The following is an 18,126-nucleotide window of genomic DNA, read 5'->3' as shown; positions in this document are numbered from 1 at the left end:
CCCTCTCCAGAGCAACATTAAGGACTTCCTCCTGGGGGATCCCGAGACGTTCCAAGGCCAGTGAGTCGATGTAATCCCTCCAACTGCGCCTTGGTCTGCCACGGGGTCTCCTCCCAGTGGGACGTGCATCGAGGACGTCCCAAGGGAGACGCCCGAGAGGCATCCTAACCAGATGGCCGAACCATCTGAGCTGGCTCCTTTCCAGGCGAAGGAGCTCTTCTCTCTCGTGTAACTGAACTTGTCGCCCTATCTCTAAGGGAGATGCCAGCCACCCGTCGAAGAAAACTCATTTCGGCCGCTTGTATTCGCGACCTTATTCTTTCGGTCATGACCCACACTTAATGATTTTGCCAACCCCAAAGATCAGAGAAGTCGTGTCACAGCTAGTCACAGCATGTATGAACATCATCTGAGAACACCTATCATATCCGAGTACTTCCTTTAAATGTTTTATGTCATATACACTTTAAAACTGCCATCAGCTTTTGTCTTGTCTGATCTGAAATAAAGGCACTTACTATCTCCCTGTGCATAGTAAAGGAGTAAGACAAGGAGATCAGTATCTTCTCCAATCAGCGTAGTGGTGTGAAGAAAAGATGCATCCACTGCAGCCTTTGTTATATCTACATCAGCATCTCCAGGTGCATTGATCACAATGCAATTCCGTTGTTAGAGTTCATCACGTATCATTTGGATCAGTCTCTTTTTATTCAGATCCCTTGACAGGAACTCCTCCCTGTTCTTGAGCTTAGTCCAGTTACCCTGGGTAAACATAGTACCTTTCCCTTTTCCCCTCTTACCTGTGGAGTTCACAATGGGATGAATATTATTTCCTCTTCTTTGATGTGTGTTATCTTTAGTGGATCCTCATAGCCATCGAACACAATGGTTGTTGCTGAGCCATAATGCTTGATGGTGATTGGTGAAGTCTGCATATGACTGTGCAATTGTACCATAGCTTTGTAGCGAGCTTCCATGGTATTCGGTGAAGGAGTGAACCTCCATCAAGAACGCAATACTCTGTTTCTGGTACCGAATCTAAGATTGCATCACTTGCATGATCACAGATCACATGCGCTATAGTTGTGGTTTTATCAGCCTTGCGGAAACCGTTTCTGTCTTCAAAAAGGGCAGGAGGGAAAGGACTGAGCTCGTAAAAAACACATAACCTCCTCTAATGACAGCTCTCCAGTTTGAAGACAATCAGGAAACGTTGAAACAGAAGTGTAGAATCAATGGTTCGATCAGGAGCAACCTTGATAGTCCAAGGGTTATGGCTTTATCCTTTCTGCTGAATGAGAACATGAATGCAGGCTGTCCAATCATTGTGTGCATGATGTTGTGTCCAACTAGGTCATAATCATGCACGTTCACTCCGTCCTCAGCGACAACACCAGTAACAACATTCCTATAGCTCAGACTGTGAAAACATAGGCCTAATGAAACTGATTGAGATGGTGAAATCAGTCATCAGAAGGTATATTGGCCCAGATTTGTATTGTGTGTAGACCAGGGGTTCTCAACGTTTTTCGCTGGGGACCCCCGAAAATGCTTTGGCCATGTCTTGCGACCCCCAACCCTGCCCCCGTCCCCCACCCCCAATACAAACTGACTGCAAAAATAACTTTAATAACATATAACATAATCATTGAGGAAAATGTATGCATGTACTATGTGTAGCCTACTATGTAAACTCTTAGGGCTGGATTTTGAAGATCCGTTTTACAATGGGGTAATACATAAATTGCCCTCGCTCTGCGCACAATCGTATTATGAAAGGCATATCGGCCCGTGTTGAACGCACACACATATGGCATACGGCGTTCCTGAATATTTTAGCATTGTGGGAGTGTCCATATGTTAATTATTTTCGCTTTGCGCAATTTGCTATTAAGCCCCTTGACCTAAAAACACTCAGCGCATAACGATTAGACGTGGGTCTGACCACCTCATAAACGCAAAAAGCACTGTTTGATTTTACACTTGAGCCTCTGGGAGGCTGCTGGAGTGTTGCCATGTCTGTTTATTATAAGCGGCTTCTTTTTCTGTAAAGTTGCTTGTAAATATTGGTAGTTGTAGGCCTACTATAGTTGTGGTTGCTTTTCTTGTTTCTAAAGTGGTTATTTGGGCTTTTCTCCTAATGTTGTTTAAACCAGTGATCCTCACACAGCACATTCCCATGTCAAGGATCCCCAGATGAATGCATTTGCCCAACTAAGGACGGCTAATCCAAAAATTTAAAAGATTACTTTTGAAAACAGCAGATCTACCAGCTCACAATGCATCACATTCATTCATTAAAACTATGAACTCTGACTGCAGGGGGATATATAATGATCATTATAACAATGTGCAAGAACATATTTAAAAAGAAGGAAGAACTTTATATTTGTGGACAATCAAAATATGTTTATTTTATTTTAATGTGGTGTCATTAAAATTAATCTGGATATGGCAGACTCACTATCTAGAAAATAAAAACATGGCACTTCATTTAAAATAGGTTACAGACCCTGTTATATGCGCTTATTTTTATAGACCTATTTACTTGTTTCTATGAGACATGGCAACAGCTCTTTTTGCGTCTCTTTTATTGTAAAATGTTGAGATTAGAAACGGCCATAATTCTTTAATTTCTCAACCTTAAAAATAAATAAAAACATCTCCATAATCCTTGGGAAGTTTGCTTTCATATGCTGTATTACACCCGATTCATGTCTTCTTCAATAAAATGCTACGAGCGAAGACCATATACCATCGGGGCCACAGGCACAGCATTAAGCAGCAGCATTCAACTAATTCCTTCATCATGACTTGAATGAAATAAAATATAATAAACATTATTTTACTGGTGTTTTTCAATAGAAACAAATTATTTTGAGGCATAAAGGTGACAGCATGCAGTGCAATCTATACTATAATAGAGCGAATGTCTGAGTTTGTGTATGTGTGTGTGAGTGAGTGTGTGTCCGACCGCATTATCTCCTCATTGCCTGCACCAATCGCTCCCACTTTTCACACAGGCATTGACCATATGAATATGGAGGGCGTAACGGAGCCCTTTTTCCGATTTGACACATTAATGATTATTAATTAATTTATTAGTGAATTAAAAACGCATGCAGTACCCCCCGCAGCCACAGGGCGGCAAAACTCCTCTCCCCAGAAATCACGTGTCACCAGTGAATTGCATTTTGGGACGGTCACCGATTAATACTGGGACACAGTTTTCCGCGTAACTTGAGTTGTTTCGCCTGCTGTCAATTTTGATCGCGAGTTTTCCGCCTAACTTCAGTTGTTTCGCCCGTTGTCAATTTTGCTCGCAATAGACAGCGGGCGAGCGATCGGGATATTTCCAACCCCCTTACGCATCGACACAATTACTACATACAACAAACAACATGCCACGAAGAACAGCCTCAAGGACCCTAGCGCATTCTTCCACGCACCTATACCCTTTTTCACACCGCCCCCAGCCAACACGGAGGTTGTGTGTGTGTGTGTGTGTGCAGACTACTTTCGCTGTGAGCATGTGTGTGTGTAAACTACTTAAGCTGTGAGTGCGCACGTTCGTATGTGTGCGCGTGCGTCATCGCGTGGCCGTTTTCACTTTTCAGTTAGCTATAAACACAACACGAGATACAACTGTCTTCAACATAAGCCACACACACAGCGTGAAGTGGCTACAGCGCACGCTCTGGTGAAAACAGCTAATCTACAAGCTCACAACATCACAAGTTGCAAAAGCCATGAGTTCTCTCAAGCCAAAGCTCACAATTGAGACCGTTTTGGACGCAAATCCACCTGCAAATTGGATCTGTGCGACTGTCCATATATAGGTGCATGTCAAACTGGGGGTCCTTGATACTTTTCAAATGGGGCTCTGTGGGCTAATAAGTGTAAATGCTGCGGTCCTTGCTCTTGCCATGAAAACGTTTCCCTACCATGCATTTGGAAGAATACTTTAATGTTATACTGCTGTTTTTATTCATAAAAAACCACACACACACACACACAAATATATTATACAAGTTGAAATATATCAGAACGGGTAAGGACTAGTAGGAATAATTAACCCAAATGTGAAAAAGTCATGTCATGTCTTCTATGGTGCCAGCCTGAAGAAATGTAATACCACGATCCCCAAAGTGCGCATTCCGTATGTGACATCAGCTGACTGGTAAAGAGAATAGTACGGACATGTTGATTGGGTACGTCTCAAACACGCCTTAAACACTCCCATGACTAATTCAAGGCTGTTTTGCGCACTCCACGGGGTGTCGAAAGCGCTTCTTAACATGCTTAAAATTGCTATATGACATACCACACACCCCCAGCTCATAAAACTGTAATATGATATGTAATATTATTTGAACTGGTTAATGGAGCCCTTAATTTCCATTTCCCAGCCATTTAGTTGCAAAATAAATAAATAAAAACGTTTTTTTTTTAAATATAATTTGGGGATCCCCCAAAATAATTTGACGACCCCCAGATGGGTCGTGACCCATGGGTTGAGAACCCCTGGTGTAGACTAGGGGTGCATTCAGAAATGCGCCCTGAACGCACTGGTGTGCTCTCTTGTCGTTTGTTTATTCAGTGCACTCGGTGCGTTGTCGTTCGAAAATCCTACACTGAAGCAGGGGTTGTCCAGTGTGAATCGGTGTGATTGCGTCATAGCTGTGGTCGTTCGTAAATAAGGCACACTGAACGCACTATGTGACGTCACCGCCCACCACACTCAAAAAACTGACTACATTCCCGGTGCGCATTTCCGAACGCACCCTTAGAATCAGAATAAATTGAGCTATTTTATGCCCCCGGCCGCCATTTCGGCCGCCACCTTGAAAATGAAGCCTTTCTGGAAGGTGTATTTTCCTAGATGTTTTTTGTATGTTCATAAGCATGTCTAGAGGTACCAGAATCGAGTGAAAAATCATTTGTATAATGTTTTTCTATTGAAGAAGGTATATAGAAGGTATATATTCATTATCTTTTAGTATGTCCTTAAACATGTCCAGAGGTACCAAAATCAGTTGACAAATCCTTTGCAACATTTTCTCCAGTTGAGATATAGCCATTTTAAGCTCTGCACAGCCATTTTGGACGCCATCTTGAAAATTGCGGCTTTCTGGGAGGTAGATTTTGGTAGACTTTTAGTATGTTATTTAGCATGCCCAATACTACCGAAATCCATTGAAAACCCTTTTGTATAATCTTTTTGGGGGTTAAGTGCTTTTTTTCACTAAATTGACTCACATAATAGGTGAGAGTAGGAACGAAGATTGCTCGGTAGACAGAGAGCTTTGCCTTCTGGCTCAACTCTCTTTTCGTCACAACAGTGCGGTAGATTTGGATGATAATACAACCTAAATATGGAATGTCATATTGCTTCTTTAATTAAAACCATGAAAATGAGTTTCCTTTTTGATCCCAATAAATAATATTGCTCTTGTCTTGTAAGCGTTTCAGCTAGCCCGTTCACTGTCCCAACCCATGACTTATATTTCAGTCAGATAACTCACAAATAGATTTAACCAATATTTATTATAGAATGAGAATACAGGTGTGCATATAATATTTGATCTTGGCATTCGGCTCTGCTACATTGTTCTCCCTGCTCGGCACAATTAAACACCATCATTAAACATTAAGAGCAGGGAGATAGATCAACAACCCCCCCCCCATGGGGAACAGAAATAACAGAGCCCACCGGTGGTGCTGGGGTGGCAGTGGAAGAAAACATCACATAACAACCAGGAACGTGTGCAGAAGAAGGCAGGAAGAAAGCCCTTTCTGAAACCAGTCCCTTGACTTGAAGTGCTCTCGGGAGGTTCCCTCGTCAGGAAGTGCCCCTCCAGCTGAATCAAGTTCCCTTGATTAGGGTGCTGGGTATAAAAAACTGTTACACACTGTCGCCCTCCTTGTGCAGAAACAGGAAACAGACACCATTCGTTGCCATGGTTACCATCATGCAATTGTGTTACCTGTCATTTTGTTTGTACAGTTATATTGCATTGCATCGTGTATGTTTGTGTGACATGTGGATTTCATTAATATGGGAAAAGGAAATACAGCGTTACTGTCAAAAATGACATGTCATATACATCCATGGTGTTTATAAATCATTGTTAAAAGTTGTTTTGTTTGTGTGGTTTAATTTATAGTTTTTCACGGTGACATGTGCCCCAAGAATCCACATGAACATGGTTCTTGCAAACACTGTAGGCCTATGCGCCCTTGAGCATGCCATAGCATAAAGCCGCTCGAATATACAGTATCTGACTGAACTAACTCCGCAAGCTACGTATCATTCATGGCAAGTTTGGAGCCAACTGTGCTAATGGTGTGCCAACTTAATGACGCCTTAACATTAGTGTAAGTTGTGTTGGCTGGTTGTGAAATCCTTATTGAAACACCTTTGAGATTTAGTGTTTTCATCTATTATTGTGCCATGATATAGTTTTTGATGGTGGTTCTCATTTTCTGCGCTGAAGTCGTCTGTCTTTGCGGTTCCTTTTAATTCTATGTATTACCTCTTTTTTTTAGGCTACTGTTCATCCCTAGACTTCCTAAATTTGGTTAATAAAAAAATAAAATAAAAAAGGCCATTTCTTAGTCTTAATGGCTTTAAAAAAAATGTCTGCATCAGGGTTCTGTTCTAACTTGAATCCTGACAGTTTTGACAGGGTTTTGATGAAAACGAGGAGGTCAAACAGCCTCAGGATTTGTCCACCGTTGCACAGTTAAAAGCAGGAGACCAATCCATATCCTCCAGAGATATATAATGCCTCAATGCTGTAACCATGGTGGAAAGTAACTAAGTACATTTACACAAGTACTGTACTTGCTTTAGTTACAAAACATATAGTAACCACTTCAGCGCATACATTTTGGGCATATAAAAATAGCCAATCTACAAGCTCACGATGTGTCGCGATGTGACGCATAGTGAGCTTGTAGATCTGCTATTTTCACAACACATATATAACTTTGAAAACAAAATGAGTACTTTTACTTTAATTTAAGTACATTAGCCTGGTTAACCACTCCCCCTTGAATACATTTCATTCCCTCGTATGTAGTGTACAAAAACATCTGACCCGAGTGGTGCTGTTGGGGTGTCTGACTAGTGGTTGTCTGACTAGTGGGTGTCTGACTAGTGGTTGTCTGACTAGTGGGTGTCTGACTAGTGGTTGTCTGACTAGTGGTTGTCTGACTAGTGGGTGTCTGACTAGTGGTTGTCTGACTAGTGGGTGTCTGACTAGTGGGTGTCTGACTAGTGGTTTTCTGACTAGTGGTTGTCTGACTAGTGGTTGTCTGACTAGTGGGTGTCTGACTAGTGGTTGTCTGACTAGTGGGTGTCTGACTAGTGGTTGTCTGACTAGTGGGTGTCTGACTAGTGGGTGTCTGACTAGTGGTTGTCTGACTAGTGGTTGTCTGACTAGTGGGTGTCTGATTGCTGATTGCTTAGCAGGCAACAGTGCAACACTCTCTCTGTTTCTAGGTCAACAGTGCCACTTTAGCACGACAGGCACAGGAAAGGACGGACATTGCTGTTCTTTGGAGTGGCTGCACCACTCAGAAAGTTCCCGTCACAAAAACATTTGGTGATCCCCCTGTATTTTTTTATTATCAATTTGAATGGTATTATTATTTATGATTATTAGGTGTGTGATGCATCGCTTGCAGTGCGCCAGCCAGGATTCATTGCTAAGCGCTCCGAGTGTGACATCATCATTGGACCTCAGAATGGACCAATCAGTGATCATTAAACCAGTCCATTCATCTCTACTGGGACAGGACTACTGCTTTGAGGTACACGCACGTCGCACTCACGCACACGATTTATTTGCAGTCTTGAATACAATTCCATTTAGTCATAGACTTTGCAATAAAATCCTAAATCTGAAAAGATCTGAACTTATCTATACTAGTTTTAATCGAATAAATCTACAGTTGATTTAGTCGACTGCAATGTATTTTTGGCAGGCCTTGATGGCGTCGTAATGTTTAATTTCAACCAGAAATAGCTGATCTATATATACAAGCTCATATTTAATCATAGTTTTATAGTCATCAATCATAGCTTTCATTTTTTATCACATTTCCTGCCGTTGATGGAGATCTACATCAAGTCTAATCCAGAGGATGGAGATGTGGTCTTCGTCTTTTCAGTGGTTTATGATAGATCGCTCTCTTCGCCACTGTATGAAGGTTATGGGTTGCTATAAGCAACAGATGAACCAGAAGGGGACATTTCGCCTGCTGTATCCATAGAAAAATACATTTATCTCGGATTCTTTCCTCCGATTTGTGTTTTTGGTCGAAACGAGCTTTACTCGACGGCCCATAATAACCAAAGAACAGATATAATTGCGTTTACAAAATGTATTTTGCGGGTGAAAGAAAATGCGATCGTCCGTCACTCAACACAGCGTTTGTTTATTTCCTATTCGCATCTCGGGGACCCATGGGCCTTCAAAATAAGGGTTTTCACTGGAAAAACGCTGGCAGTGGAGGAATCATTAATTAATTAATACCTTAGTTAAAGGACCACTTCACCACTTTTCAACCTATCTTCATATAGGGCCTTGCACAGCACGGAAACAGCACTTTTAAAAGTTACGAACGACCTCCTTTTAAATGCAGACTCCGGTGACTGCTCAATTTTATTCCTTTTAGACCTGAGCTCTGCCTTTGACACTGTCGATCACGCCATTTTAATCGAACGCCTGAAGAACCTGGTCGGCATAAACAACGTTGCTTTAGAGTGGTTCCGATCATACTTAACAAACAGAAGCTTCTCAATCGTGATTGGGGAGGCCTCCTCATCACGAGCTCCTTTTAAATGTGGCGTTCCACAAGGTTCTATCCTTGGTCCACTACGTTTTACAATTTACATGCTGCCAATTGGAAACATTATTAGGAACCATGGAATTCTTTTCCATAGTTATGCGGACGATACGCAGCTGTATATCCCCCTTAAACCTGGTGTTGCAGGAAACGTACCACGCCTTCTTGCGTGTCTCTCTGACATAAAGAGTTGGATGTCTCATAACTTTCTGCAATTAAATGAATCCAAATCAGAAATTATCATATTTGGCCCCCCAAACTCAACCCAATCATTTCATTCTGAACTTGGCACCCTATCCGCAAACATCACACACTCAGCCCGCAACCTAGGTGTTTTCTTCGATCCGGATATTTCCTTCAACACCCAAATCACCAAAGTAGTCCAGTCATGTTACCATCAAATCAGAAATATCGCTAAAATTAAACCTTTTTTGTCATTTGCAGACCTGGAAACCGTCATACATTCATTCATATCTTCACGACTGGATTACTGTAACTCACTGTACTCTGGTATGAGCAAAAAATATATATCTCGCCTCCAGATGGTGCAGAACTCTGCGGCTCGCCTTCTCACTAACACGAGAAAACGTGAACATATCACACCGATTTTAGCTAGTCTTCACTGGCTCCCTGTAAGCTACAGAATTGATTTTAAGATTGTATTAATTACTTTTAAAGCTCTACATGGCCTAGCTCCCATTTATTTAAGAGATTTGCTGAAACCCCATAACCCTGTGCGCTCCCTTAGGTCATCGGGGAGGGCCCTCCTAGTTCCTCCTGCAACGCGTCTGGTCACTCGGGGTGGCCGGGCCTTTGCGGCTCGGGCACCTTTGCTCTGGAACTCCCTGCCTTTGGCTCTTAGATTAGCAGAATCAGTGCCTTCTTTTAAAACGCTTTTAAAAACACATCTGTATGCCAAGTGTTTTTCCTAATATTGTTTTTTATTGTTTTATTGACCTGTTATTTTCTCCATGCTTTATTTTATCTGATGTCCTGATGTTTTGTTGTTTTTATGATTACTGTTTTTATAACCTGTCTGTAAAGCACTTTGTAACTATACGTTTGGAAAGGTGCTATACAAATAAAATTCATTCATTCATAATAGGTCCCCACTAATAATCATGAAAAAATGGCGCAATTTCTTTTCTACTCTGTCTGTGTCTCATAGAAGGGCTGTGGGCAGTTCAGAAAACCGTCTTCCAGTGACATCATCGATGGGAATACAAGCTAATAAAAACTGCAGGCTTTCTAGTCCTGAAAAGTTGCGAAAATCGTTCTCACGATAATGAAAATCTAAAACATTTTGTAAATAAAAAAAGTAAAATTATAATAATTGTAAAATAATCTGCCTAATGATGATGTCACTGGAAGACGGTTCCTAAACCGCCCACAGCCCTCCTATGAGACACAGACTGAGTAGGAAAAAAATCGTGCCATTTTATCATGATTATCAGTGGGGACCTATTATATGAAGATAGGTTGAAAAGTGGTGAAGTGGTCCTTTAATGTGTTATTTAGTTCAGTGAAAAAAGGTAGTCGACAAACAATTTCCGTCATATGGGTTTCGAAATGAACACTGCATGTACACAAGGGCATAGTATCATGACCAGTCAGTGGCGTGCACAGACATTTAGAGGGGCAGGTGCTCAAGTGAAAAAAGGGCACCTTGTGCAGCGCATTTTGGGGCGGAAACCCATTTTGGTGCTTTAGCTATCGAAACAAGCTCATAGCTATCTACAAGCTCATAGCGCGCCACTCGGTGGCGCGCTATGAGCTTGTAGGTCTGCTTTTTTATTTTTATCGAAGAACCACTGACATAGAAACATAGCTTTAGATTGTGGGGGCCTAAATAATATAGTAGAAGCGTTTTTTTATCAAGATTTGATCAATGTCACCATGGTCCAACACACTACAAATCAAGAGCAAAATTGCCAAAAGGGCAGGGGGGTGCTCTATAGGCTATAGCACCCCCTAGTGTCTATTTGTGCACGCCACTGTGACCAAGTGTTCCTGGTCTCCCCTCCTGTGTACAGGTGACGACGACCACGGGCACCAAGTGTTTCTCATGCCGCTCGGCAGCGGAGCGGGACAAGTGGATGGAGAACCTGAGGAGAGCCGTACACCCCAACCGAGACAACAGCCGCAGGCTGGAGAACGTGCTCACCGTCTGGGTGGTGGAGGGCAAAGACCTGCCCGCCAAGAAAAGGTCTCGCTATAAAGGCTCATACATATAGTCTGGATTTACGGTGGTGGGGTGACCTGCACCGAACTACAACATGACGTCACGAGCAGCGGTGAAGAGCAAACCACCGCCACCGCCCCCCAGCCCTTCTCTCTGTTTTTACTCACCACCCCTCAACGTTCCGGTGGTCAGCTCACCACTGGAGCGGTGGTGGTCACCTCACCACCGGAAAATCCAGACTATGGATAGGCCTTAAATTTACTCTCTGGCCCCTTTTTCCCAACCGGTTGGTTCCCAGTGGGAACCGGTTCAGTTCTATTTGGTTTTTATATAGTCCATGAGCCAGATCTCCAAAATTGAAACATTAATTATGAATTGAGTATAGGCAAAACCATACCTATATTAGATTGTTATCACCATGAAACTTCCCCAATTGAGAAGACAATGATTTATTGTATTACAAATTTTACATTTTTAAATATGCAAATGAGGCATTATGTATAGGTAAAATATGCTAAATAATCGAAAACATGAAAAAGCTACTACTGTGGAATGATTTATTGTATTACAAATTTTACATTTTTAAATATGCAAATGAGGCATTATGTATAGGTAAAATATGCAAAATAATCGAAAACATGAAAAAGCTACTACTGTGGAATGGGTTATCATGTATTAATTTACTTGTATTGATCCTATAAACAATTTAATATAGGGTATAGTTTGCCCACCAATTTTGGAGCTCTGGCTCATGGACTAAAAACCAAAAAGAACTGAACCGGTTCCCATTGGGAACCAACCGGTGGAAAAGGGGTCTTTGTGTACCGGCTGTTTCCCCAAACGAGACCCAATTGTGGGTCGTCGCCGCCGCCTTCAAACACCCATTTTTATGGGTCCCTTTTGTTTTGATTGTTTTTTATTCATATTATTTCAAAACATTAAAGCAAAAAGCTTAAAAAAAAGGGAAAATAGCCGATATACAAGCTCACAACGCAGCGCGAAGCGACGTGTTGTGCGCTTGCAGATCTGCAAACAACACGTTTTTATTTTGGGTCTCGAGCTTAAAAACGTTTGGAAACCACTGATCTTTACTGCACCGCAGTACTTCTCAAACTTCTTCATGCCAAGGGTCCCCCCCCCCCCCTCCAAATAATTTATATACTGTACTAGAGCGGTGCCCGTTTGGAGCCTCTAGTCTACACTGTAGAGTCTACAGCGGTGCCCGTTGGGCACTGGCCTACTTGAAACGCTGCAAGTTGGAAATGAATGCCCCACCCAAATATTATGTCTGTGTCCAGGGGGCAGGGGCCCTGTCCAGAGCCCGGCCAGAGGCCTTTTTTGGGGCGGTTCTGGACAACAGTGAGTCCGACCGGCTTGACACCGGGCACTGCACTCTCCCTGTGGTGGGGTGGAACGCGTGTGTCGAATTTGAAGTCGGTGGGGGGGGGCGAACGGTTCTCGAGTAACGTGGATTAGAATCTGATCTCAGGTCAGAATGGGTTAATCAGACCAGTGTGCAGTGTCCAGTGCGGAAACCTCGTATGAATCTGATCTCAGGTCAGAATGGGTTAAATACATGTGTGTGTGTATGTTCCAGGTACTTCTGCGAGCTGTGTCTGGACCACACGCTGTACGCCAGGACCTCGTGCAAGCTGAAGACCGACGTGGTGTTCTGGGGCGAGCGCTTTGAGTTCGCCAGCCTGCCGCCCGTCGGCGCCATGACCTTCCACCTGTACAAGGACACGGACAGGAAGAGGAAGAAGGACAAGAGCAGCTACGTGGGACTGGTCAACATCCCCGTCGCCACGGTGACGGGCAGGCAGCTCGTCGAGAAGTGGTACCCAGTAAGCACGCCCAGTACCCTTCGAGGTGTGTGTGTGTGACTGCGCACGCGTGTGTGTATGTGTGTAATGTATCGAGAAATGGACATATTCAAGTAAAGTGCCATCAGTGTTGGAAAGTAACTATAAAGTAACATGTTCCTTGACACTATATTATACAAAATGTCTTCTAAATCCTTCTAAAAAAACCCATGTTTCTATGTCAGAGGTTCTCAAACTATTTCATGTCAAGGACACCCAGAATTGTATATATTTGGCCTTGGATCACAATCTCAAATTATGTTGTTCCCGGCCCCGAGAATGGGCCGTTAAAGTAACATTACCTTTATCCAGTAAACTAACTAGTAATATAATTACCAGTGTTGTTTTCGTCGACTAAAACTAAGACGAAAAATGTTCGTCGACAACCTATTTTCACTGACAAAAACAAATGAAAACTAAGCTACGATGACTAAAACTAAGACTAAATATACTGACAATTTAGTCAACAAATAAAAACTACTAGACTAAAATGTTAGGAAGGGACTAGTGGACAAGAGATCCAGTATAAGTCATTTTACACTTTGTTGCATGCTGAAAATAGCTGATCTATCTGTGAGCTTGTAGATCGGCTATTTTCAGCAAGTGTAAAAACACTCAATTCGACGGCATCAAGAGTACCCGCCAAAATACATTTTAGTCGACTAAATCAACTGTAGATTTAGTCGACTAAAATCTTATGACATTTAGTTGACTAAAGCTATACTAACACTAAGACATTCCAGGTGACTAAAATGTGACTAAAACTAAATGAAGTTTCAGTCCAAAGACTATGACTAAACTAAAATTGAAATTTGCTGCCAAAAACAACACTGATAATTACTTTACATTTGTACATACTTTATACATCTCGGCATAGCCAAGTCCTCGGGCCCCACGGTGCGCATCAAGAGCCGCTACCAGAGCGTGGTCATCCTGCCCATGGAGCGGTACAAGGAATTCGCCGAGTTTATCAGCGCCAACTACCTGCAGCTGTGCAACACGCTGGAGACGGCCGTCAGCCTGCGAGCCAAGGAGGAGCTGGCCCAGGCGCTGGTGCACATCCTGCACAGCACGGGCAAGGCCAAGGTCACTATATATTGATGTGTTTATCCCATTCTGACCTGAGATCAGATTCATACGAGGTTTCCACTGGACACACACTCGTCTGATTATATTGACAATGTTTACATGTACAGAAAAAGGCCCTTTTACTAATAACCATTAAAAGGGCCACTTCAACCCAGATCCAGATCTTGTTTTAATGACGTTTGGGAGACAAGAAACGCTTTCCTGCAGGGGGCAACATGTGTTTTTTACATATTCAATAGTATTTCAAAGGGTCTGTGATGTCACAGACACGGGTCTCACTTCCTTCCTGGACTGCGTCAAGGACTGTCTAAAAAGGACGAGACGCGAAGACAACATGGCGTCGTACGGGCGACGCCATGTTGCTCACATGGTGCTCCATGGAAGGAAAGGAACATGCACAATGGGCTTTATGCAGCCAACACTTCCGCGTTCAGCTTCCTTGGTCTCAACTGCGCATGTTTCTTTCCTTCCATGGAGCACCATGTGAGCAACATGGCGTCGCCCTTACGGTCTTCGCGTCTCGTCCTTTTTAGACAGTCCTTGGACTGCGTGTTGTCTCAGTAGGACAAGGCAAGCCATCCCCCTCTCCACAATGTGGGGTGAGTGCACCAAAGCATTATGGTCATTGTCAGGGCCGTGCAGAGAGCACTGGGGGGGCAGGGGCTCAAACTCCAGAAAATGGCACAAAAGTGGTCTTTTTGTGGAGTCCGTCCCTTGTGCCATTTCATGTCATTGGACAGTAAAATAAGCAATATGTTCTCATTAGTCTGAAACTAAAACTGACTGATGGCAGATTAAAAGATAATTATGATAGTGGAATTATCATTACTTGTCAAATGTTTGTCTTGTCACACAAGTCCTTATTTGCCCCCCACACAAGCCCTTATTGCCCCTCCACACAAGCCCTTGTTGGTCCCCCATATAAGCCCTTATTTGCCCCCCAAATAAGCCCTTTTTGCCCCCCAAATAAGCCCTTTTTGGCCCCCCACATCACCCCCCCCCCCCCCCCCCCCCCCCTGCACGTGCCTGGTCATTGTAGTATATTCCAGCAATCCAGTCAAACCCTATAGTCAAACAAACACACAGAGACTACATAATTTTTCTGGCCACAGGGTGCACATTTCAAACTGTGCTTTGAAGTGATGTGCAGTGCATGTGAGTTTATATAGGCCTACCAGCGGTGAAATGTCCCTTATTAACCATTAAATATGGAGTGCCACAATGTTTGTATTTTTCCAGCTTTCCATGTGTCTATGGGGTGACAGTACTTCATTAGACACCCTGGAGTTGTTTTTATGTGCAATGGTGTAATAACTTTGTATTTAGGGTTTCTTCCTGGAGGCTGAACACTTGACGGTCAAACGGGCCAATGAAGTAAACACGGATAGTGTGACGTAAAAAAATTGCACGCACACACGCACCTCCCCCTCTATATATATTTTTAAATACGACAACCTCTGTGGGCGGAGCTGCCTGCCACATACACGCGTGTGAACTGAACGGCGCAGCCAGTTTGCTGCTCTCTGTGCGGCAGATTTTCAAACAGTCATGTCACGGGGCAACCCGTGCCCTATAGACACTAGAAGACTCCACAATGTGAAACTGAACATTACAAACGCACACTGCACAGCTGCTCCCATTAATTGACTGTCATTAAGCTCCTTGGAGGTGTGGCTATGTGTAGCATCATATACTGTACTACTTATCGGTGTTGCCTAATGCTATCATAATTGTTTTGTGTTTGATGTGATGCCTTGGAAAACATTCAGACTCTAAATGTGTAATTGTATAGTTGGTCTAACTCATGGGTCATGGTTTACCTTGTTTGAGTAGATTGGTCCAATTACTAATCATTGTGGGTGGGGTCTCACCTGGTATATAAGGGAGGCTTGTGGAAATGTTTGGGAGATTGCTCAGTTGGCTTGAGACAGCAAAGAGACAACACCAAGGGAGAGCTGCCAGGGTCTTCAGGAAAGGCATAGCCTGTTTTCAGTGTCTTTAGTTCTTGGTTTGTTGTTTTTGTCTTTGTTAGTTATCAAGTGTTTATTTCTTACTTTTGGTTTTTGAAAGTGTATTGTGGCCAGTATCATTCGTGCAGTATTTTGTTTTGCCTCAGACCCAGGCTGTGACAATCCGTCATATGGGCTGTTCATCAGTTTTGGAGGTAAATAAATACAACAAAAGATGTAGGCCTACATTCTTGGACTGCGTCTATTCTTGGAGCCTTGGCCGTTCGGGCAACTTTACATGTGGTGGCAGCGGAAAAAGAAGAAAAGACAGTCCAGAATGCCTACAAAGCAACATCACCAGCAGCAGAAAGCCATACTCTTGGAGGAAGAGGGTGCCACAGGGGGAGCTGTCGAGGAAGGCTTCCAACCCATGGTGGACACAGCCACTTCCCAAGAGGCAAGCTTTTCCAACCACATCAAGCTGGTGGAGCCGGTTCATCAGTTCCAGAGGGACAATGGTACAGAGAAGGTGAAGGAGAGGCAGCAGTTCAGTGGCCTCAACCTCCGGATGGCCCAGCTCCAGGGGACATGGAGGCACAGGGGGCACAGCCAATGCACCTGCTGGGGAAGCAGTGTCTACTACTGGTTCACTTGTGGGGTGAGAACTTTGGTGGTCTTCTTTCGAGGACGCCACATGCAGGGGGCGTCATCTGAAGGGGGGGAAAATGTCACGGGGCAACCCGTGCCCTATAGACACTAGAAGACTCCACAATGTGAAACTGAACATTACAAACGCACACTGCACAGCTGCTCCCATTAATTGACTGTCATTAAGCTCCTTGGAGGTGTGGCTATGTGTAGCATCATATACTGTACTACTTATCGGTGTTGCCTAATGCTATCATAATTGTTTTGTGTTTGATGTGATGCCTTGGAAAACATTCAGACTCTAAATGTGTAATTGTATAGTTGGTCTAACTCATGGGTCATGGTTTACCTTGTTTGAGTAGATTGGTCCAATTACTAATCATTGTGGGTGGGGTCTCACCTGGTATATAAGGGAGGCTTGTGGAAATGTTTGGGAGATTGCTCAGTTGGCTTGAGACAGCAAAGAGACAACACCAAGGGAGAGCTGCCAGGGTCTTCAGGAAAGGCATAGCCTGTTTTCAGTGTCTTTAGTTCTTGGTTTGTTGTTTTTGTCTTTGTTAGTTATCAAGTGTTTATTTCTTACTTTTGGTTTTTGAAAGTGTATTGTGGCCAGTATCATTCGTGCAGTATTTTGTTTTGCCTCAGACCCAGGCTGTGACAATCCGTCATATGGGCTGTTCATCAGTTTTGGAGGTAAATAAATACAACAAAAGATGTAGGCCTACATTCTTGGACTGCGTCTATTCTTGGAGCCTTGGCCGTTCGGGCAACTTTACAAGTCATTTCACACATTACCAGTTCACAGCAGAGCAGACTGTTTTCCGTTAGATTGGAAGCAAGTAAATGTTCACGTCGGGTCCTCAGGATAATCATGGAAACCACAACAAACCAGCCTTATAGCCTACTGCTCTGCTGTATAGTTGCTCTTGTTGTTCTCAAGGAGTATGTTGTTTCTTTTATAATCACAGTGGTCGGGCTTTGATACAGAGTGTAGTGGCACAGTGCATGTGCATTCTTGTTGGCTGTTGTAGTCAATATGTAGGTCCTAATACTTATACGAGGCTGTAAAGTCAAGAATTAGAATCTGTTGTTGTGTCGCGCTGGAAGTCATGTTGCCATGTCTGGCTATTACAAGCGACTTGGGCTTGTTTTCATATAAGTAACTTTCAGGGGAGATGTGGTTGACTTGACCAATGGTTTATGTGAAGGACCCTCAAATTAATATGTTGTTAACAGGATTGGTGTTGTTGAAACGTTTTCATAAATATTCAAGGCAATATCTGTGACTTATTTTTGTGGACTTGGCCGCTTGTTTCTTTAAATCTGGCGACTTTTGCTCAACGCAGTCAGAAGGAACATTCATGTTGTAAATTGAGTTTGATCAGAGCAAGAGTGGAGAGTCTTCTGTCAAGAGCATCATGTGCCTAGGGCAGTGCAAGTGTTTTGGACAGTTTTAATGCCAGGGTGCAGGAAATCAATAGCCTACAATATATTGGCAAATTAATAAAATTATTCATGCTAAATGATCTATCAAATTAAT

At 43.1% G+C, this 18,126-nt stretch overlaps 1 protein-coding gene across 1 annotated transcript in view; it reads left to right on the top strand.

Annotated features, from left to right (window-relative positions):
• Positions 1–7,737: 7,737 nt before the first annotated feature.
• LOC310872283 (disabled homolog 2-interacting protein-like) overlaps positions 7,738–18,126 on the top strand; it is a gene marked incomplete at its 3' end in the record, with an annotated part of 40,221 nt that continues 29,832 nt past the window's right edge. The window contains exons 1-4 of the mRNA XM_083784046.1: positions 7,738–7,818; positions 10,890–11,062; positions 12,636–12,907; positions 13,778–13,986. Of these exons, the coding sequence (XP_083640172.1) occupies positions 7,753–7,818; positions 10,890–11,062; positions 12,636–12,907; positions 13,778–13,986 (720 nt within the window). The 5' untranslated portion in view covers positions 7,738–7,752. The remainder of the gene's footprint in view (positions 7,819–10,889; positions 11,063–12,635; positions 12,908–13,777; positions 13,987–18,126) is intronic.

The sequence above is a fragment of the Protomyctophum parallelum genome (genome assembly GCF_964188405.1).
Source record: "Protomyctophum parallelum genome assembly, chromosome: 15".
Lineage (NCBI taxonomy): Eukaryota > Metazoa > Chordata > Actinopteri > Myctophiformes > Myctophidae > Protomyctophum > Protomyctophum parallelum.
Note: the sequence above shows the minus strand (reverse complement) of the source record. Positions and strands in the feature narration are given on the sequence as shown.